The sequence below is a fragment of the Phasianus colchicus genome, chromosome 1, assembly GCF_987193195.1.
Source record: "Phasianus colchicus chromosome 1, bPhaCol1.hap1.1, whole genome shotgun sequence".
Classification (NCBI taxonomy): domain Eukaryota; kingdom Metazoa; phylum Chordata; class Aves; order Galliformes; family Phasianidae; genus Phasianus; species Phasianus colchicus.
Genome location: NC_143436.1, coordinates 36,971,779 through 36,994,578, shown reverse-complemented (window position 1 = coordinate 36,994,578; position 22,800 = coordinate 36,971,779). Strand labels below are relative to the sequence as shown.

The window sequence follows — 22,800 nt, the reverse complement described above, 5'->3', positions numbered from 1 at the left end:
TCCCCTGCAGTGAACAGGGACACTCACAGCTAGATCAGGTTGCTCAGAGCCCTGTCCAGCCTGACCTTGAATGTCACCAGAGGCAGGCCATCCACCACCTCTCTGAGCAAACCATTTCAGGCTTCACCACCTGTATAATAAAAAACTCAGCCTCAACTATTTTTTTGTACTTGCCCTGATGTTTTAGAAACTATTCAAAGCTCTTTTAACTAGAAGTGAAATATATATATATTACATCATTAAAATACTGAAGAATGATACACTCTGAAACAGCATTGTAGAATCATCATAGTACACAACTTCAAAGCCTATTTTTTTTTTTACTGTAACTACTGAGAAATTCCACCTCCATCAATTTCAACTACATTAATAATTCTGCTGTAGTACATAAGGAAAAATTTTGAGTTCCCTTTGTTCTGTGTCATCCTCCCCACCTGGAGCAGCCCTGGGCTGTTTCTTTCAGGTCAGCTTACACAGTGGTGAGCCATGTGTTCCCAAAGTGCACCCGAGGTCACTGCAGTAGCAACAGGCCTGCTCTAATTGCACCCAAGGGGACCAATGCAGGAGTTTGCCTGTCACACTGCTGAACACCTCAGCCTGTCTAATAAGCCAGGAGCTGCTCCATCAGTCAAAAAGCCTACAAACATACCAGGTGTTTGTCAGACACAGTCACACTGGAGAGTAATGGTCTGAGGCATTTTGTTGTGATGGACTTGGTGGCATGGAGGAGCGCTCAGATTAGTGTCTAAATGTGGCAGTAAATGTTAGATTACCAAATGTTATATATTCTCAAATTGCTTCTGATGACGGCTCTATGTTGCCGTCAGCAAACAACAAATAGAAGGCATAGAGCACCTCTGATTTTGTTTCACACTGTTACAACTTGATATGCATTTCATTTATCGTTAATTTTAGTAATGGTATTACTGACTGAAGGAACAGAGGCATAGTGCTGTGTTGCTACAAAGTATTTTTTTCTTTTATGTCTTCCTGTTATTGTTCTCCCGTGGCTGGGACAGCCAGCCATTACTGAATTCATACTATTACACGATGATACACTTATTTCCTTATGGTCTAATCTTGATCAGAACAACCACCTTAATGCTATCTTATAAAAGCTGGGAACATTTCTAATGGAAGCCCTCAATACTGTGATAAACAAAACCACTAATGAATATAATTTACAATTAATTACTCTCATTGTGTTCTCAGGCAGTTATTCATTCACCAAATATGAAAAACAAATCCGTTTGCATACTTAACACACGGTGATATTTGGATAAAGATTAAACTCACTGCAACCCAATAGAATGTTCTACAATAGAGCTAACTGACATTCCGGGAGCTCAATCCATATAATCATAAGGAGATGCTATTTTAGCTTCATTGGGAACTGAACTGCTTCATAATTAGTTTTCACAAGCCCTTATCAGAACAGATTAAACTAGTGGCACGTTGACAGCATGCAGCATTTCCCTACATGCTTCCCACACAGAGATATAACAGTGAAAATAATACTATCCAGCAAATTTGGATATTGCAAATTCTTTATGAAATATGATGCTTTTACAGCAGTGCCCTATGGTCAGACAGGCAGGAACACAGAGCTACATGCCTGCAAGATGCTATAGTCATGATTGATGATAAATGTAGAAAACAGACCACATCTGGCTTCAAGTTTACAGGATTCGTCACAGATGACTAGAGATAGCCATTAAAGACTGAGGCACCACTTTGTGGACAAATGTGATTTGATAATTCTATCTGGCGGGATGATATCTGTCCATAATAAATAAAACAAAAGCATCAAGGTGCTATATAAGCATCCTCTTAAAAAAAAAATAATAATCTGTTGCATTTTCCACTGAATGCTATCATCAGCAACAGAAAAGACTGAAAAATAAAAGAAAAATCTCACCTTCGTCAAACTGCTGGAAAATCTGTACAGTTGATCACAACTCTATGACACAATGAAACCTGGCAGAGTACAGATTCTGACATAAGCAAGACAGAAATGATTACTTGGTTGCACGTTTACTTTTTTTTTTTCCTTAAAATAATTTTGACTTCTATTTGTTTCATAGACAGATACCCTGCACAGTAATGACTTTTCCCTCAAGAGCTACCACATTGTGATGAAATGAATGTTTTAATTTTATTATAATAATACTTTTCTAAAATCTATGAATTCTTCAAACTGAATTTGTATTAGCAGTCCTAATTGTAGAGAATCAAGTTAGCTCCATCAGCATAAGCAAAGAAAAACTTTCCTGAGGTCTTCCTTGGCATAAGCATTAAATTACATACATGGATGGAGTAACATGCAGAGATAAATCTGGCACTGGGTTTTTTTTCCCCATTCCCTCGAATGATTTTTTTTTTAATGTTCCACCCAGAAAACCCTAGAAATACTGTTAGTATGATATTCTCCTACATGTATCTGTTTCTACACAACGTTGGTGGGTTTTTTTCTATACCAGATTATTTTTTCCCTTCATCAGTATTCAGCAAGTATTTAGAATTTAAAAATAAAAATGCATCTACTTCAAGATTTCCAGAATCTGCTCTGCTACCCTCCTTACCATCTCTGGTCTTCAGGCAGACAGGATGTTCCACGACGCTTGCCTTGCCCTTTATTTTCACATCTTCTGTCTTAGCCAGAAATGTTCTGGCACTCAGCAGTTCACACTACTCTACGTATGTTCAGGCAACAGGTCAGGTGAATAGACTATATGCTGTGAAACAGCTTTTCCATATGCTATTCTCAGCATCATGAACTTTCACACCGTCCTTTGTCAGTGCTGACCTAAATAACACCATGTGAACACCTCATCTTGTTCCCAATTGCACTTTCACAGCGCCCCATACTCAAAACAAACAGCAGCAGCACTGCAAACTCATACTTTTCACCCCACCACAACCATACTTCTGTGTTACTTCCAGTAGGTCCAGTTAGTCACACACTTTTCAGGTAATAACTATGCCAAGGTAACTGTACCCTATGAAATCTTATTGCTGATACCTGGCACAAATGAAAACTATGATTCCTGTCCCAGGGGTTTAAAGTTGGTTGAGCTGCCTGATGAGAGCCACGTTTCACTGCTCCACAGCTCCAATACAGACAGATTTCTGGGCTACCTGTTGCTTCTCTCTTCACAGCGCACTCTTAATGCCTCTGTTAATCCCTTTGAAATAGTGTGTGCCTGTTGCAGGTTAAATTCAATACACTGAGACTTTATACAGGGAACCCCAGGACTGCAATTTACTCCCTGAGACCTTTGTCAGGTCACAAGGTTGAACCTGCACTTCTTTTGGCCTTTTTCCAAATCCTTGTCTTTGTACAACTGCAGCATGAGTGCAGGCAATACTCCCAAACATATGGATCCTGTATTTTTTTTGTCAGCAGGTCAAATATTGCTTTCAGATGCCTGCATAGATTTTACTTGCTGCAATAAGAATCATATATATCACTGATTTGAGACCACGTAAGCAACCACGAGCAAAACTGAAAGGGAGATGTACATACACATACACACACACACACACAAATCCTCTGGGATTTCACCTAATTTTACCATGTCATACTCACAATTAGCACTTCATTATGTGTTTTTAATCTATTGATCTCCAGCATTTATCAGTCACTACCAAATTAGTTAAACTCAGATGTAGATAGCTGTCTAATCCATACAGTAAGATCACAGAATTGCTGCATGACTTGCTTGAAGTTGTAAATTACTTATGACTGTATTCAGCGGCAGAACCCAAAGTTCTCACTATCTGGATCCTGGCTATTGATCACATTCTCTGTCTGCAGGAGCAGTTCCTTCTCTTTCCTCATGCCTCCAAAATGGCAACCTTTGCGAAGCAGGACATTTAAGAAATGCTAAACTTATTGGGCTAAGAGACCCAAAGGCAAGTTACTCATCAAGGTGGTTTACAACAGGTAAATTTCAGAGATGGGTGAGAGAGAGCTTTGTCTTATCTTGTTTCCTTTGCCAGCTATGACCTACTTCTCCCCACAGGGTACACAGAGACTCATTTACAAACTCGGTGAATGCCAAATCAGTGCAGTTACACTTCTCTTAGTGCTGACATCATCTCACATCTGCTCTCTCATTCACGAAGACTAGCATTTATATTATCGCAGGATCCAGAAGACATGGTGTAACTGGCATCATAAGATGCTTACTGCTACAGAAACAAGAGCTAGGGAAGTTTTATTTCTGTCTAACACTGGTGCTATAACTGTTTAATCTTCAAGCAAAATGGATCAAAGTGTTTGGTAAATGAACTAACAGCAAAAAACATAAACAAAATAGAAAAGTATTTGCACTAAATAAGCAGTACTGAACACCATCTTTACACTCTCTTCATTAAAAGCCTCAAGAAATTATTTAACAGGTTTTATTGGCATAGTTATGTATCTATAAGCACAACAAAAATTCTTAAGACAAAAAGGGTTAAATTTACATACAATCATTATACAGATTAAGTCTAAATTCCACAAATACTTCTGCCTTACCCAAACACTTAAGTGACATTAGTAAGCATGGTTACAATCAATTAAAAAAGAAACATTTATTCAAGCGTCTGCAAGAGACTTTGTGAGATGGAAGAAGCATTTGTTTCTACTGCAAGGTGCTGATAAGCTTTGGGCACACTGTTAAAAAAGTATCTACCCACCTGCCTACCTACCTGCACACATCTCTACATGCAAGAGTGTCCTATCCCCAGCCAAAGTGATTCCTGCCTCTCTTGAAATACTGCCATATAAAATATTTCAGCAATAGTTATAAAAAATATATCCATAAAATTGCTTACTTGCAATTACATAATTATTGAAAGATAGTGCTTTTCACATTAAATTATGCACACATTTTATATAAAACTTAAACAAAAAAGAAAATACAGGCTTTTAGGTTCCTTATGATATACCTAATGCTTTAGGCTGTGCAGTGAGACAGCGTGGAAGAACACTGCAATAAAACTATGTCACGCAAATGAATTCATATTTGGGGAAGGTGAAAATTGCTTTAAAATTACACAAGGCCTTGCTCCTACAATCATTTGCACATGTGATTTCAGTGGAACCACTCCTGACACTACAGTTAAGTATCCGAATAAGTGTTTGCAGGACTGAAGCCAAATTATACAATCGGGCCCAAACTAAGAGTCCATTTGTTACCAATAAAGTCTTAATTTGAGCGTGGTTAATTATTACAATTATCACTGCTGGATAACAATATGCTTCAGAATAATTACTTTTGCAGTAGTGTCAAGACAGAACACTGCTCTTTCCTAAAGGTGGACATTAGTGCTGAGGCCACGGACTCCAAAAGCTAAAGTTCATAGCTAAAAAATATAATAAAACATAGCAAAATCACAAATCTTAAGATAATACAGAATGCACTGTCTCTGCAAAGGCCTTATCAAGCTGGGGACATCCTGTACAAGTTCCTGGGGATCTGCACTGCTATCCCATTCCTTTCCTGTTCAGAGTAGCAGGTGGTGGTTGTACCTAATTGTGGTGGTTGTAACTTGTACCGCTGGGCTTGTGCTCTCCCCGCTTGAACAATTGTTTCTCTCCAAACAGCAGCTGATAGGTCTTTCTCATCTCAATAGAAAAGAGGCTCCAGGATGGAATTTAGAGTAGGTGCTGCTGCTGCTTTAATACTCATTCTGAGGCCTCTAGTTCAAAAATTCGAAGCTGTTGCCCATAAGCTTTTAGAAGATAAAACACAAAACCATGCTTCTTGGGTGAAAAAGAGGGGGTACCATGAGTTACTCAAACATAGTATAAGGTGCTCATTCTCTTTGCTTTGTGCAGTTTTCATTTAAATCTCCATTCCAAAAGAGAGAAGAGGATTGTACTCCTTCAGTGAGCAACAGCAATACCACTTCAGACCCTGCCCCTCCCCAGCTACATTTATTTCTTCTACAGTTCTCCAGGCATTAACTTTCCCACACCTGATCAGCAGAAGAGCACAGACATTACTCAGGCCTCCTCAGCAAACAGCACAGAGCGTGTAGCATAAGGATTTGCCACTTGAATTGCTAAATCTCTGAGGAGTAAGCACGCTTTGATCACATCTCATTCTTTTTTAAAGACGTTAGGGTATTTTCTTTGAGCTGAAGTCTAAAGCTGTTTTGGTATGTCAAAAACACCACATCATGTTCTGCCCTCAGTCGGTTTACTCAGAGCCAAAGGAACCACACCTTATTTACCATGATTTTTACTGGGAAAAGAATCAGATCTGCTGGACAGTTCAAGGAAGTAAGTGAAGGAAAATACCATAAATTGCATTAATCGAGACCACTTAAATGACCAACAGAGAATTAGGAAAGTGGTGCATGTGGATGAAATATTATCTTTGGCCAGCAAACACAGAAGAAAAGAAAGGTCTAGACAGCAAAACTAGTAGCAATTTTATACATTTGGAAGACAAATCATGTCAGAGCAAAGACTGGGTTAACAAGGGAGCACTTGAGGGAAGTCTAATCTCCGCTGGCATGCTGGCTGGGAAGGTCAGCCTGGAGCACGCGTTCCCAGCTGGAGTCGGGCCCCCTCTGCCCGGCCAATTGTCCCATGCACTTCAGACACCAAACCAAACTGAAGGTGCCTCCACCCTGCCAGCTCCTTGTATTTTACCAGCCTAAAGATAGCTTCCTTTTCCCTGTCAATTTATGCAGCATTTCCACACAGTAAAGGCTACAAAGGAGAGAGGTAGTGCGAGCGCCTTTTTCTCCCTCTGAGCAGCACAAGGCTGCCCAGCCTTTATACTGAAAGCAGTATAAGGAGTTAATTTGAGCACCGTATTCTCAAGTGTGAAGAGTGACACTGTCAAACTCAATCTAAATTTTTTCACAAAGAAACTAGCTGAGAGTTGACACATTATGTTTTGAAATTTAAAGCAAGTCCCTTGGAAGCTGATGAACAGGAACATTAAATAGGTTGTTACTTCCCCGGTTTTCATGCATCTCTGATTTACCTGTGCATACATTTTACCTCTCTACACCGACCATTGCCACGAGCAGAGAGGAAATGGCCTGTTTTGTTTCAAAAAGGGAATGTAACACTAGATTCTAAACCCAGAATCTGGATTTACCTTCATCTCTCACTAGGACGAGACTAAGATTATGACCTGAAACCATGTGCTGAACATTTAACTAGTATTTCAACTAGAAAGGAAAAAAATGGTTTGTAAAGTTTGTAGGTATGTAAAGAAATCCTCTCTAAGGAAAGGCAGGCATTTTACTAGCAACCTAACACCTCAGACTTGTCAAGGGATCTGCAAGTTGCAAGAGACTTTAAAGAGCTTGCTCCTGCTTAAGACGATACCTCGCTGTCTGATCTCCCTGAAACACTGCAGTCATTCCCATGGTACAATAGATGAAGAGGTATACAGATCTTTGCACTGTGATATTAGAATGTGATAATAAAATAGGTCAAACTTACCCCAAAGAGTCTGGCTTCATGTTTTCGTATATTCCCAACACAGAAGCAACCGTCTCATTTCAGAAGTACAGATAATTTATGCAAATGTACTTTTTAACCTTCCAAGATAAATAATTTTTCTCCTAGAATTGTCTTTTTTGTTTGTTTGTTTTGTTTTGTTTGTTTGTTTGTTTGTTTTTAATGTTGAGTTCTCTTAAACACTTTCAAAGATCCTCAAAAGCTTCGAGTGTGCTTTACAGGAATAATTACTATTTAATACAACATTATGGGAATGTATGAAACAGAAGGCCAAAGTTTATCCGAGGAATATATTATAAAACTTATGATATTCATAGGCTTTACTGTAATACTATCAGTGTTAACATAGTTTTAAAAAAGAATATCTTTTTAACAAGTAATTCCTATAAAGGATTAACAATGACGCGAACCAGATTTTTCTAAATGTTACTATGCAGATTTACAATGTACTTAAAAGTAGCATTTTTAAAATGTGATTAACACTTATCCTAAAATAACGTATTAAGTAAACCATGATGGAAAAGGTAATACACCATACCCTGTGATAGTTACACATGTATGCAAACACATCTATATCAATCCAAGATTGTAACATTATGAAAATATTCCACTGAAGAGTTTCTTGTTAAGGGCCCCATGGAAAGTTTCTGATCATGAAGAACACAGCAGCTGAACTGTCAGACTGTACTGGCATTTATGATTCATTTTCTTTTCTGTGCTACCCAACCACATAACAAAGACCCTCAGAATCTTTAAATACTATATTCTGGACTGTCATCACAAGAGATATGAAACAGGTTTTTTTTAATATACTTGTCATATTAAATATTCTTGAACAGGAGTAGGCAAATCTTACGCTATTTTTAATGAGCAGTTATGTAGGAGAAATAGGCTGAGCCTCTAGTTAAAGAATGGAGTTAGGATAAGGCATTCTGGCTTTAATTACTGACTTTGTCATAAACTTTAACTTTGAGCAACCCCTTCTTTGTCTCAGTTTGCCACATCACAATAAACGGTAATAATACTTCACTAACTCACAGGCTTGGTTTGAGAATTAATGAGGTCCCATGTGCCACAGACTTGTAGATCCTGGCTTCTTCTTTTCACTGCGTACTGATAGGAAAGTGACATGTTCTTAATTTGAAACAGAGACTCAGTGCTGCCCTTCACCAGCACATGGAATTCACATTAATGTCAATGGGAATTGCGTTACATATACTGAGTACATTATTTAGCCTAGAAGCAAATGAAGAAGAAACGGCAAGAAACTCCTGGATTCTCCTTGTCTGTTCTTAAAAAGTCTAACAGTTCATGGCAGCAGATAGAAAACCATCAATGAAATTATTTTTGATGGGGAAACAAGGATTGAAACTTTATACGAGAATGCGGAAACATACAACAGGTCCAGCTGTAGACTACATTTGGCTTTACTGCAAGAGCACCTTCATGCAAAAAAGCGCAATCTAGGCACCATGACGTATCATCATCTGTACAATGTTTGTCCCAGCGTAAGACAAATGTGGCCTTGGCATTTGAAATTTTCACACAATATCCAGCACACAAGAAGATATCGTTATCTTTTTTTCTTTTCCCCTATGCAAGTGAATGAGACATGAATGATAGAAATAAATAAATTAAAAAAAAAAAACCAAAACCCTACAAAAACACAATTTTAGCATAAGGTAATACCACAGGCAGTTTTTGGCCAGATGTATACACTGTACTATGGGGGAATCTGCCAGAGAAGATGTTCTTTGCTGGAAAGAGAGTTAATTTGAGCATAAAGCTTTAACCTCCTGCTTTATTCTAAAGCAAAAATCATCACAACACAAAAAAAACATTTCTGTTTTGTTCGGAAAACAAAACCAAAGGCAAAAGAATAAATCAAGAAGCAATTGGTTGGGCACCACAAAGCTTAAGGAAGGAAACATCTCTATAACGAGCAGGCGTGTTTTAAAATTTACCATTGCTAAGCCATCTAAAGAAAATGAGTCTTGGCAGTTCTGTACAGAAGGCAGTCAGGAGCTACAGCTCTGCATAATTAGGCAATAATTAATCAATCCAAGAATAACAGCTTTGTAAGTGTGGATGCACCAGTGTATGCACCAGTCTTTTACCCACTTGACTACCGCACTGCATGCAAACAGCCTAGGTCACTTAGAAGTCTGCCTGCCCCGCAGTGGAGGTTTTACACTTTAGGCTGCATGCTACTGAGCAGAGCAAAATTATTGACTGAAGAAGGACATTCTCCCACTAAAGGACAAGAGGATTGAGAAAACAAAAGTGTGGAGCAGGTCATAAGTCTGCTTAGAAGCATGTTGCTGGAGACACACAGCTTTTGAACAGCAGACGTCCACAGCAGTGGTGTTTTGACATCATCACGCGTATTTATGTTCTCTTTCTCTTCATAAAACAGGCTCTCAGAAGTTTGGTTTGTTTTGTGGGTTTTTTTTTTTTTTTTTTTGGTTTGTTTTTCAGTTTTAGCATTCCTACAAGCAGTACTGAGTTTAGGGGATCTTCTTCTTGACACAGGACATGTACAGTTTGAATACGTATGCCATTATACGTTCATTACCTATCTCTCTGGTAATGACTTTCCGAAGCACAAGAAAGTACTGAGTCATGTGCATGCCCCAAATCCTCATCTGCTGCTTGAGAAACCACTGAAAAATTCTGTGCGCATCTTAAAGACTGCATTTCAGTTGTGTGTAGCCAAGTTCTGCTCTGCTGTAAGCAGCCATTAAATATCATGGGCTTCCGCCTTTTAACGTTACCAATAGCTTTGACTTTGAAATGTTTAGGATAAAATAAGCTAAAATTGATCTTACGAAGATAAATTCCAGAACAGTATTGATGTGCGGAAAGAAAAGGCTTTCAGCTGCACACCCTCTTCCAAAGCCACTATTTGCTCTCAACTAAGGTCTCTCCTAAAACACGTTTTATTGGTTGAATTTCATTTCTTCCTTGCCTATGTTGTCACGTCTGTCGTTTCTAGCTGAGTTCCATCCACTTCCCCAGATGCAACGTGTGTTCTATGCCCTCTGAAGCACAGCAGTGACAAGTTAGCTCAGAATTACCACGTCAGGACCACACAGGCACGCAGCCCTGGGAATGCATCTTCACAGCAACCATAGTAGCGCGGATGTCAGCAGTCACACACAGGTGGACAAGGCAGACACAAGAAGCGCTGGATACAGAGAAGCATCCCACTAACAAGCTACTGGACACACAGCCGCGAAGAAATCAGCACGAAGGGCACTAGGACACCAGCACAAAACCAAGAGAGGCTTAACGACGAGCCCACTCAAAAGCGAGCAAAGAAAGAAAGTTTCCCTGGGATTATTATTGTTATTACAAGAAATGCAGCGGTTTTCTGTCCCGGCCGCCCCGCACGGCGCGGCGCAGCGCGGAGCTCACCTGGCGCCGGCGCGGGGCTCCCTGCGGCAGTGCCCGGGGCACAGCGGCGGCTGCGGGACGGGCGCGGCCACCTGCCCGCTGCTCTCAGCCGCTAACCGCTCTTACACCGGCGGCAGCCGCGGCTCACGGCGCCGTCCCGGGAAGAGAAGGTAGAGATAACGTCCCAACGGATCGAATCGACTTTCTGCTGTTGCAACTGCTGTTACCCTCCGAACGGCACATCGCACGGCGATCCTCTACAGACACCGGGCGCGGAGACGGCGAGACGCCCATAAACAGCCCGCCCGCCGCTCAAAAAAAGCCGCTCGGCGCTTATGGAAGTCGCCCCCTCCCGTCCCGCACTTACAGGTAGGAGGTGAAGGCGCTGAGGTTGGCGGGCACGGCCGTCAGCCCCAGGTCGGAGCAGTCGGCGCGGAGCAGCATGCCCTCCTGCTCGCAGCGGCACGGCGCGGGACAGCCCCGCGGCCGCTGCCCGCCGCCCCGCGCCCCCCGCCGCAGCGCGGGCAGGCAGAGCAGGAGAAGGAGGAGGAGGAGGGCGCGGGCAGCGCGGGACGTCGCCATGGGTCCCGGCTCGCGCGCCCCGCGGCCGGCTGGGCTCGTGGAGCTGCTGCGGCCGCCGCCGCCGCGCCGCTGTCTGTGGTAGCATCTCAGCTTACACGCTGCTTTAAAGCCCTGCGGCCGGCACCGCGCGCCCGCTGACGCCGCCCCAGCCTTGCCCGCCGTAGCGCGGCGGCCCTGCCCGCGTCGCCGTGCGAGCGAGCGGGCGGGCGGGGAGAGGCGGGAGGCGGGGGTACCCGGGGCGGGGCGGCCGCGGCGCCTCAGGGCTCGCCTGAGGGCGGGAGCTCCCTCGGGGCAGCTGCTCCCCTCAGGGCAGCGGCGGGAGGGGAGCGGTCGTGAAATGGCGGTTGGCCCCCTCTTTGCCTCCTTTTTTTTCTCTCAAAACCGAGGGAGCGGTGAGGATGGCAAATTTTTGAGCCTTTTTGTTGTGCCGCATCGGTGTTGTGGTTGTTCTTTTTTTGTCCCCCTCTAAATCGCACCACGGGCTCCAGGCTTAGGACTCGCAACCGGATTAATAGCCACGTTCCAGCCTAAATCTTGTTTAAACTGGTGGCTGGATGGTTGGTCAAGCTGCTTGCTGTGCACCGCAGAGAATTAGTTAAAGCTTTTCAGCTACGCCGTCTCTGAATCTACAATTAAGTCTGAAACGAGAGCCTAATGAAAAGGCTGGCAAAATACTGTTTTTTACATACCACCCAGGTTCTAATCCCTATTCCCACCTCTGGACATCACTGGATGTAACCTGAGCTGCAGAAGGACCTTGCACTGGAGCTCAAGTGCTCTACTTAAATTAATAAAGAAGGAATCTGCTCTCTTGCTCATTTAGGCTGAATGCTTTGTCAATCTAGGCCTATGGGCTGGTGGGAAGCTTTCCCCAAGCGTCACCTTATTCTAAGCTAATGAGAGCAGTCGTTGAAAGCACAGATTTACAGGAAGAAATGGCCAAGTAGAAAAATTCTGCAAGAATCAGTGTGCAGTAGGGTGACCTTTTCCAACCCAAATCTCAGACTTCCCATGTCTAATGTCTCTGCAAAGTAGCAGTAGTTCTGTTTCTGCGTGGCAACTCTGCCCGTGACAACGGGTTAGAAATGGATGGCCTTGAAGGTCCCTTCCAACCCAAACCACCCCATGATTCTGTTGTGCTGAATGGATACATGCTAATGGTTTGATAAACTCTGAATATTTTACTTTATTCTGGGGCAAAATAGTGGTTTTTAGGCATCCGTACTTCATGACTTTAGAGTCACGAACATTCTCTGCCAAGGGTATCAGAATAGTTTTAGTCAACAAAGAAGTAAATATTTCTCATAAGCATAGGGAAATAGTATTTATATAACCTGAGGCCATTACACACATATTTTGTTTGTTCTAGAAAGCAAGGCAAATGCTGTTTGTTCCTTTTCTGTTGAGGATTTTATCCAGTTGCACAAGATATCTGAAAGTGGACAGATAAATTTGTAATGAGAGTTTAACTTTAAAAATCCTCCTTTGAATTTTGTTTATTTTCATGAATACATTTGTTCTGCTAGTGACTTTCTTTGAAACATTAAATGTGCTTCTCTTTAATTTAAAGAATTTTTGGAAGAAGAGTAGCTGGAGGACTAAAAGAAGGATGTGATAGGATTGGATAGTTCTTACTTTTGTGCTTTTAAAGTAGACTTTATGGTTATTTTCTTTTCATATTTTATTTTCTTATAGGTCCCTGATTCTCTACAAAGAGAAAAGGAAAAACACCTGCCAGTTTGGTAATGTATTAGGGAGGTGCTGTTGTTGCAAAAGGCTGTTTGGACCCTAAGATTTCTTGCAGGTTTTCACATCTTGGCACGCAGTCTTAGTCACTTATTCTGAACCCATCTTTGGATTTTATCAGGGTAGTTAACAAAACCCAAAGGGTTTTCAGCAAAACGATGTTCTGAATCTTTTCCTGTCTTCCTGATACTCAAGCAAGGAAGCTGTCTTCTGATTGTGATAATGTGATGACCCTCCAGCTTTAAGGCCTATCAATAAAAAAGGCATTTTCCTGGATTGCTTGTGTACAAAAAACCAAAAACCATTATGTATTATACAGACACTAAAAACACACCAATTCATACAATAGATAGATATATTTAACGTGTCTTTTGGGCAGATCATTAATTACAGCAGGACAAGCTTTAGATTTCATGTGAAAGTTGATTTTAAAGTACAGAACTATAAAAAGAAACTTTAACTGCTGTTTCTGCTTTGGAAGCTTAAACTGGATGAACTGATTAAAAAAAAAGTAGTGTGCCTAAAGCATTTAACAATGGAAAGTCATACCTCATTCTGCAATGATTGGTTGTCTCAGCCAAGATGGAGTTTAAAGCAGAAACGGTAACAGATCCTGCACTAGCAAAGGTAGCAGCCAGTGCTTGCCAGTATTAAGGCAACTCCAGTACAGAGCCAATGCAAAAAAAAAAACCAAAAAAAAACAAAAAAAAAAAACAGTTGGGAAGGTCAAGGTAGTTTACAGATGAACATACCATCCTTTCTTCCTTTCTTGTCCATAGTAAGTACGCAGAAGGCAGTTCAAGCATGTAGTTAGGCCATGGAAAGAACAAAGCTGTTGTACAGAGTGGGATTTCTTTTTCTGACTACTGGGGGAGCAAATTCGTCATTGGACATGTTGTAGTCCTTAGACTGAAACGGTTCATTAAGCAAGTGTGAAGCTCCATTAACCCTTAGGCTGTGCTACTGCAGAGCAGTGCTGGAGCTGCATAGTTATCTGTGCAGAAGGATTCTTTTCACTTTGCAGGACACCTGACTTATCCTTTTGTTCTGGCCAGCCTCAAGGGACTGTGTATGCCATTTCACAGAACCACAGAATCACAGAATCACCAAGGTTGGAAAAGACCTACAAGATCATCCAGTCCAACCATCCACCTATCACCAACAGTTCTCACTAAGTAACTAAGTAACTATAGTTCTCAGTTAGTAACTATCTCTCTCTCTCTATATATATATTTATACATATAGGAGAAGGCTGTATACTATGTTCAATTTCATATTTACCTGTCAGTAAACATTCACACTTGCGTCATGTACCTTTCTTGTTTCAGTGAGAATCTTAAGTTAAAACTTGTATTTACAATGTTCTTCAGACCAAGGCAGATGGCACCATTTCTGTTTTACAAAATAAATGGAGAATGGTTAGGGCAGAGTTGCTCCTAGAACCTAGAAGAAATACAAAACTATAATTACCCTGGCTCTATTTACCACATGGCCACAACATGTCAATTGCAATGATATTATGGATTATGTGCCATTAACTTGTTTTTGTTCAGATTTTCATGCTATTTAAGGCATGCTCTGTCACGAATCTTTAGAAATCATCTTTTTATGTTGGTTCTTTTGTTTGGCACACTGCCACCTAGCTGCAGTCTTCCCTCAACAGTTCTGAGGTTATGCTAAAAGCAAGATGGCACATTTGACAAGTGAAGCGTACTTGGATTCACCTGAAATATTCTTCAGTAGAGAAATTGCTGATGGGAAGAAGGGACAAAAATCGAAAAACAGACTTATTATTACAATTTGTACTGTGACGGTTGACTTAGTATAATTTTGAAGCACATTGTGATGTCTGACATTACTTTCACTCTGAAAAAAAAATTGATTGCAAAGCACACACAAAAAGTGAAAAAGAAATGTTTTTCCAGGCACATTTTAATAGGTAGTGATTTAGGAAAATAGATGAGGAAGAAATGTAAATACATAGGAGGCAGATTTACTGAATATTTGTTTGGAGAGAATGAAAGCTGATCATTATAGTAATACTCTGTATAGGAAATAAAATCCATGTGTTAGAGTGAAGACGTGGAAATAAGCTATATAAAGAAAAACTATTACTTTGAGTTGAGGTGGATGTGACATCATTTAGGGAATTAAAGCCAGGCTGCAAAAGCATTAAATGGATATTTCACCAAAATTGGAAAGATGTGTTTTAAATAACACTTGCAATGATGCTTTTAAACTCTAGCAGTAATTGGTCTGCTACTGTATCTTTATATATCTGTATATCATATAAGACCACAAGAGGAAAACATGTATGCTGTATGTAAATGAAGAATGGTAAGATGATACAGGAGAAGAAATATCTCTCATTAGTACAACTAATATTTGAAAACATCAGCTCTCTGTTTGGCTCATCAGTCTTTTTGTCTCAAGCTGTATCTAACTGTCCATTCAAAGTTTGCCTTACCAAAACCCTAGAAAATCATCATCAGACATGATGCAGTTTTTTAAGAACCATGAGGCATGAGCAGTAAGCACTGAAGCAAGTCAATTTGCCTGTGTCCTTCCACTAACCAAATTTATATGGTTTTCTGAACCACACCTTCTGATAGTAAATAAGTCATTGCAACAGGTCTGTGAGTGAGACAGTCTGTCATGTTTTCACATGCATTTGTCTGCTTTTACATGCGCAGGAAAGCATATGACAGATTTGAACCCCAAATAACAAACAGTATCAAATCTTGCTCAAAAAAGACTGAAAAAATGTGAAAAAACATGACATTGAAAAGATACATTGTGATGGATGAATCACTGTGACTGTTTTCTCAGTTGCACAGTTTCTGGATTCTTTATCACTGCAGCAGAGTAACCAGTAGCCAGTTGTTCAGTTTAACAGCAAACACTGAAGCCAAACACTAAAATAATTTGCATTATAGCACAATAGTGAGTCCAGAAAGTGCCAAATCTAATGGTGTTTGTCAGTGCGACTTGGAGGAAGCTCTGCAAATTATTGCTCACTTAATGCAACAAAAGTTCCATATTTCAATGGAAAGTCAATACATCCACATCTGTGAGGAAGTTAACTCCAGTTCATAGAGAGTTGCAGAGTTTTTTCCCTAACATTTTTAAAACATAAAACCCTTGAATATGTGGGTGTGTGGAGATGTATGATGTATTTCTATGTCCTGTACGTGCTGTGGAGATCTGCATTCTTCTTTGGGTAAAGATGAGAGTTGATATATACCATGTGCATGCATAGAGTCATTTCTTTATTTAGCAACTCATACAGAAATTCTGTCCAATTCTTTTCATCCTTCCTTCTTCCACTGTGTCTGTGTGGCAAACACCCTGGGGTTCCTGTGGTTTTTAAAGTGTATTTGCATGATACTGTATAAAGAGTGAATACATTGTTTTGCAGAAATTTGAAGAAGGTCACAATAATGGATTTTTTTTCTTCTTCCCCCCCCCCCCCCCCCCCCCTTTTTTCCCCCTTTTCATTGGTAGTTGTAAGAGTTTTAGTCATTTGAGGATTAGCAGTTTTACATCTAAGAAATCTAAGAAGCACCTAATGGTGACAAATTAACAAGAGGCTTTAGATGTGGTCTAGTACCTTGCGTTCCTGTAAATCCCTCTCCAAAAGGAAGAGTTACATTATTTTTTATTTTTGCCTGAGTCTGTGGCTCCTGAGCTGTAAGCACAGAAAAAGAGGATTTCTTTGCAGAAAGGGAGACCAAGCATTTTTTGGTCACAAATAAGACCAAAACTTTTCAGACATTCTATATCACTGTGATAATAGTGCTTTTCCTATTCTTGAACTGGTCTTTAGAACAGTCAAACAGGAAATACTCTATTTTTTAAGAAGTTTTGGAAAACTGTTGGTATGTTGTCTAGTGCAAAAGTAAGCAACAAAGGTTTATAGTACATAGTTAATCAGAGCAGGTGTTGAAGAGTCCATCTTTCTGTGGTCCCTATGCCTCATTTTCACTTTGACAAGTTTAACATCATTATGACAAACTGACAGGGTACATTATCCACCTCTTGACTCTTCTGTGTTGATGTAGTACTATCTACAGTAACTCAGAATGACACCAAGAGTGGAAAAGGTTAAAGCATAGGTCTGTTCCTCTAACAGATACACAAAGACTCCACTAGAGCTTGCCAGTGAGGCAGGAAAAATGGAGTGCTCACATAGATGTGCAAGAAGTGTTGTTTCTTCTTTATGGCTGACACCTGTGCAGTGCCCCTGCTGCAGCTGGAGGAAGGGGATTAGCCCTGAACTGCAGCAATGCAGTCAGCCGGAAAGAAAAATGGAGCTATGTGCTTGCAGCTGCTTCAGAGCTGAAGATTTAAGGAGCCTTATGGAAAGAAACATGGAGTAAAGGGAAGAAGAGTGATCACAGCCCAGGTATTTATAGGAAGACGAGAGTGGATGAGTTAGAGGAGCTTTGAGTTTGAAAGAAGAACACTGGGACATTCAGAACTAAGATGAAATTTGGAAAGGGAATCACAGGAGGTCATTACAAAGAAGAGCTCGGAAGGTGACTCACAAAGGACTTGCAAGGGAAAGAGGTAAAAAGGCTTGGAACCGGCAGTCGTTATGAAGTACACAACTATCAATTTTCTGTGGCCTTTCTTCTACAAACTGTGCCCCTGATAGTGTTAATAGTCTGTTAATTGCTATATATTTGCATTAAATGTTTTTGAAAGATGGAGATATATTTCTGGATTGAATGTTAGAATCAGAGCCTTATATAACATTAATATGTTTTTAACATGCCTTAGGTTGCTTCTCTTCTGCTCCTTGGCAAGGCTAATGAGCTGACTGTAGGGTAGGCATGGCTGTTATGAGTTGTGTTTCCCTCTGAGGCAATCAGCTTACTTGAACTACCTTTCTATTTATAAACCCTGCTTAATGGAGTGTCAGCATGGACCCATGGCATGCAATGTCTCTACAAAAGCACGGAACAGGACGCTATATCACTGAACTTCCTCTGTCACTTTTAAAACCAAAGGGGTTCCTGAGTGGCACTTGCCAACTCTGGCTTTAAGCTGAGAAAACTTCATCAACGTCCACTGATTGTGCAGGGAACCTTAGAGCCTCTTACAAGGCTAACAAGGCTTCCAGTGCTGGATATTACCCAGACTACTGTCATTAGCTCTGAAATGTCCAAATGCATGGCTGTTGCAGGACTTTTAAAAAAAGAAGTATTTGAAAGAAGTTCAAATTTATAGTCTATGGATCTGGTTCAGACCTCGGTTAAGTTCTTGTAAATCCTGAGTAAAGTTCATTTTGTAGTAGTAGCTGAAAGGGCAAGATTCAGAGCAATACAGTGTTAGGATGGTTTCACGGAAGCCAATGCATTTATTTCTGTTAATAAATCAGGCCTCTAAGCATTTGGCTACTTTTCTTTAGTAATTAATGGAGATAGTAGATGAGGAGAGAGTGTTCATACCACCCAAATTTAATCTCCTAGGCATCTCTCTGAAGCTGATTAAGAGCAATAGATTCTTCCAGAAGCTAGTTCAAAGCACTTATATTAATTATTTTATGTATTTGTGGATAGTTAAACCAAGGTTGCCAAGAAAAAGCAAGCTTGCATTGATTGTGATTAGAGTTAATGTTACAGTAGAGCAGAGCTCTGAGATGTTATACTCAGGAGAGAGGAAACTTTGAGAAATAAGGGCTAATATAAAAAAAACTCAGGCTTAGTATTCTGATTACGTACATTTTTTTGTCTGCATTTGGCTCAAAGCATGGGCCCCTGAGATAGGTGAAATTGAAGGTTGAAAGAAAATCAGTACTATAATTTTGGTCTAATGCAACTTGGAATCTGTCAGAAGGAGCAGTGGAATAGGAAGCAGCCTTTGGTCAAGTTTAATTTTTCTCTGAAATATTTCTGTGAACTATGGTAAAAACAGATGGAATCTAAAATATACTAAGTGGAAGAAAATGACAAAAGGAGAAAGCAATGCATTGTACTGAAAAATAATTACTTTAAGTTTGACCACTTGGAATGTGTTTCAAAAGCACCAAATCAAAAGCATTTTATTTCTACTTTTTCATTTCCATGATACATTTTCCTTTTCAGGGAACACATCTTCATCTGTAGAACAAATATGCACTTAATGCATTTTATATTAAGAACAATAATGTTTAATGTTGAATTTTAGCAAATGTTATTATGGAAAGAAGTCATAAGTACCAGGTCTGTTGGCTGATTCTTTTAGGGAGTGTTTCTTTGAACATGGAAATTTAACACAATTGAAATGACTGGGGAAGAGAGGAAGGCTTCATGAAGGGTGCTGTGTTGTTTGTGGGTGGCCATACTGAATTTAGACATCCACTTTTGCTTCAGATTTTATATTTTCTCAACAACTTGCAGCCTGACCCATTCTGTTGTAGCAGAGAGCAAAATCTACATCTTCCGTGCACTGTTAGAGGTTTGGGATAAATTGTCAGATTATACATTATGTTATGAATATGCCTGTATACTTCAACATTATATTCAATTTGTTTTAGATCATGAGCATATCATTACAGATTAATTTGAGTCAAATCAGATACTGCTACTCTTTACAAATGTTCCTTTGTACCCCAAAATCTTTGGAACAATGTATTTCTGTGTATTTATATTATCAAAATGCAACTGTTCATTTTTGAGGCACTAGTATTTTTTGCTGTCTTCACCTTGCAGGACTGAGGTATTAATTCAGAACAACTTAAAAACAATTTGAGACATTAGATTAACTGTGGTAATCAAAAAGAGATAATCAGTGCTATATTTTGATTCAGAGTTCTAGTAGTTAGAATTTTCTCCAGTTTTACTGGTGCCCAGCAGTCTATCGGCAATGTTTTTCCCAATGCATTTTTAAGAGATTTTTTTTTTTCCAAACAGTAAGAATTGCTCCTGTTACTTGGGAATTTTAGATCTGAAAAAAAGCATTCTGTTAATTTCAACACTACTTTATTCTGAGGTGCAAAAATTTGAAATAATCTGGTAATAAGCTATTTTGGATCTTACTATTTATGTGAGTTGATAGACACAAGAGAATGTCTTATCGAGTGCATAGATATTTCTCAAATGCAGCTTCTTATTTAGTAGGGGCTGTCCAAATAATAGATGCTTTTGCGGCAATTCCCTTGCATTTATTATGCAAGACTATTCCATTTCTATCTCAGCACATCACCAGAGTAAAATCTGAAGCTTAGAATTACCTTCAGGTGAGTGGCAGAGAAAATCCTGCAAAAAATTTACCTAATATGGAAAATATAGCACCTTTTATTAACACTTCCACACGGAGAGTAATTAACATAACTTATGATAGAGCTATTAAGAAAAGCATCTTACAGAAAGACACTGTAGTGACAAACAACTCTCTGGAAGAATTACACACATATATATATTATAAATACACTTTTTGTATGCTACAAAACTTCTTTGGGACTGCTTGTGTGAGCAAACACACTGCTTGTGTTTGCAAGGCTGGAGCCGAAAGTGGTAAGTGAAGTGAAGAAGATGAAGATGTTATTTTGACTTTTGAAAAAGTAGTGACAGACAAAAAGGCATATGAGGCCAAGGGTTAATTAAAAGATTCCAACCATATCTATACGTTGATCTGTGAAGAAGTTGAATAGATTCCCATACAATTGTATATTCATAGCAAATAATTTCTTACCACTGATTACAGGAAGGCGGGAATTTTATTTGTTGTTCTGCCAAAAGCACACACACACACACATAAGAGAGAGATTTTTGCTCAAATTAGAAGTAATTTGGCTACTATCTCTAACCAACGCTCCTGTTTTCATGCAGAAGCTGTACGCTCCTTATTCTAGGGATTTCAATGAGACCAGACCAAGTTAAAAACGTGGGCCCCCTCTGCTGGCTGCTGATGGTGTTCTGAGCCTTTCTCCAGAATACAACTACAAACAATGCAATTGAGAACAAACGAGTTGTAGTTATTTAAACAATTAAATTCTGAGGTACTAAGGGAGATGGAAGAGTGGAGAAGAGAGGATGAAGTATAACAACCCTATCTTGTGTAAAACTCAGCAGAAAATGAATATCCCATCTGTAACTTATTTTTAGCCATTCCCACACTCTCAAGCATAATTTACGTCAGGATCCTTTGATTTCTTTTCAGATCTCAACTGGATAAGCTCGTAAGCAACCTGAGCTGAAATTGAGCCTGCTATGAGCTGAAGATTGAATCAGATCTCTTGCGTGAGCCTTTCCTCTATCCAACATACAGTGTTGTATTTCAATACTAAACACATGTAGTATATGAAAGGAACATTAAAGTTATGAAAAAGAGTTTGTATAATACAGCCTTTAGCACAATGTTCATCTTGAATGGTCTTTTATATTCCAAGGTAGAAAATGTCATTCTGTCTGTGTAAAGAGAGGGTCCTGGATCCACTTCCTGCACTTCAACTCTTTGCTTAACAGCAGGCCTTAGCAAAGAGAGAGAAGTATGATACAGGCACAGAGTACAAGCCTGCAGATTGGTGAATTCCTCAGTCATTAGTGAAAATGCTTTCCTGTTCCCTGCACCAACTGATTAATAAAGCTGAGGAAAATCACATACAGCTTGTTTGGAAAAGAATCCTAGACTCTGGGTTTTAGACTGAGGGTTCATCTGATAGTCTCCAACGTGCCTGTACAGTGAGGAAAAGATACACATAGTGTATGAAAGTAAAGGAATACTTTTAACACCCTGTGTTGTGACCAACCATTACCACAGAGCTGCTTTCCACAACCATTCGCTGCACAGGAGTGAGAATACATGAATGTGGGCTCACCATCCTTCTTCAAAGTACTGAACAACAGTATACAGGTTATATGAAAGTTTACATTGCCATAAGGAAGCAGGGAAACACATACAATATTCACAAGAGAGAGAAGCTTCTTTAGAAGATGATTCGGAGCAAAAGCCATGCGCTAGGTGTTCTTGATTTCTTTCCCTTAGTACAGTTTTTCTTCTATCAACAGTGAAGGTACTCTAGCAAGTTTGTTCTTTGAAGACTAGACTTAGCTTTTGTGAATACTTCTTTCCCTTTTTTTACTCAGGAGTCCAATGTGATTTTCTTGGTTCTTCAGGCCATGGATGAAAACGGATTCCGGTTCTTATCTGATGAGTTTGAATTAGATGTGAAAAAGTAGTGAGATGAGCTTACTACAACAGATTCCATTTCATCCTGCCATGAATGTATCAGATGAAAAGTTTGTTTGAGCCTGTGTTGTGATTTCATTTAAAGCTCAGCCTCAATTGAATGACCGAATGACCATGCTTTTTCTATTAATCTTCAGGAAAGCTGTCTTCATAAATATGCTATCAGAATTATTACGAAATGTATTTCAAAGTTCTTGGTTTTTGTGTTTTGTTTTAATGACTAAAGCCTACCCCACAAAGGTCAATTCTAAAGGAACGGTTTGAAATCTTTAAGAGACAGGGTGACAAATTCAATCCCCTGTTAGCAGTGATGTACCCAGCTATAATGTAAGTAACAGGATGCTGAAGGGGACACATCCTGGCAGTTTTATGGCAATAGTGCTCATGATTAGTTAGTTTTCACTGGTCGAAGTGCTCAATTCACT

General features: G+C 39.8%; 1 protein-coding gene and 1 long non-coding RNA gene across 3 annotated transcripts in view; one reads left to right on the top strand and one right to left on the bottom strand.

The window, feature by feature from the left end:
• The window catches only part of LGR5 (leucine rich repeat containing G protein-coupled receptor 5), an 84,846-nt gene extending 73,391 nt beyond the window's left edge, over positions 1–11,455 (bottom strand). The window contains exon 1 of one of the 2 annotated variants that reach the window (XM_031589712.2): positions 11,241–11,455. In XM_031589712.2, coding sequence (XP_031445572.1) covers positions 11,241–11,455 — 215 coding nt within the window. Of the gene's footprint in view, positions 1–10,894; positions 10,976–11,240 lie in introns of those variants that run through there. The other variant, XM_031589711.2, reaches the window with a different exon arrangement.
• On the top strand, positions 11,027–22,260 carry LOC149919506 (uncharacterized). Its single transcript, XR_016465843.1, has 3 exons — positions 11,027–11,242; positions 13,151–13,197; positions 21,347–22,260. It is a non-coding gene; the product is annotated as an uncharacterized LOC149919506 (long non-coding RNA).
• Positions 22,261–22,800: the final 540 nt, after the last annotated feature.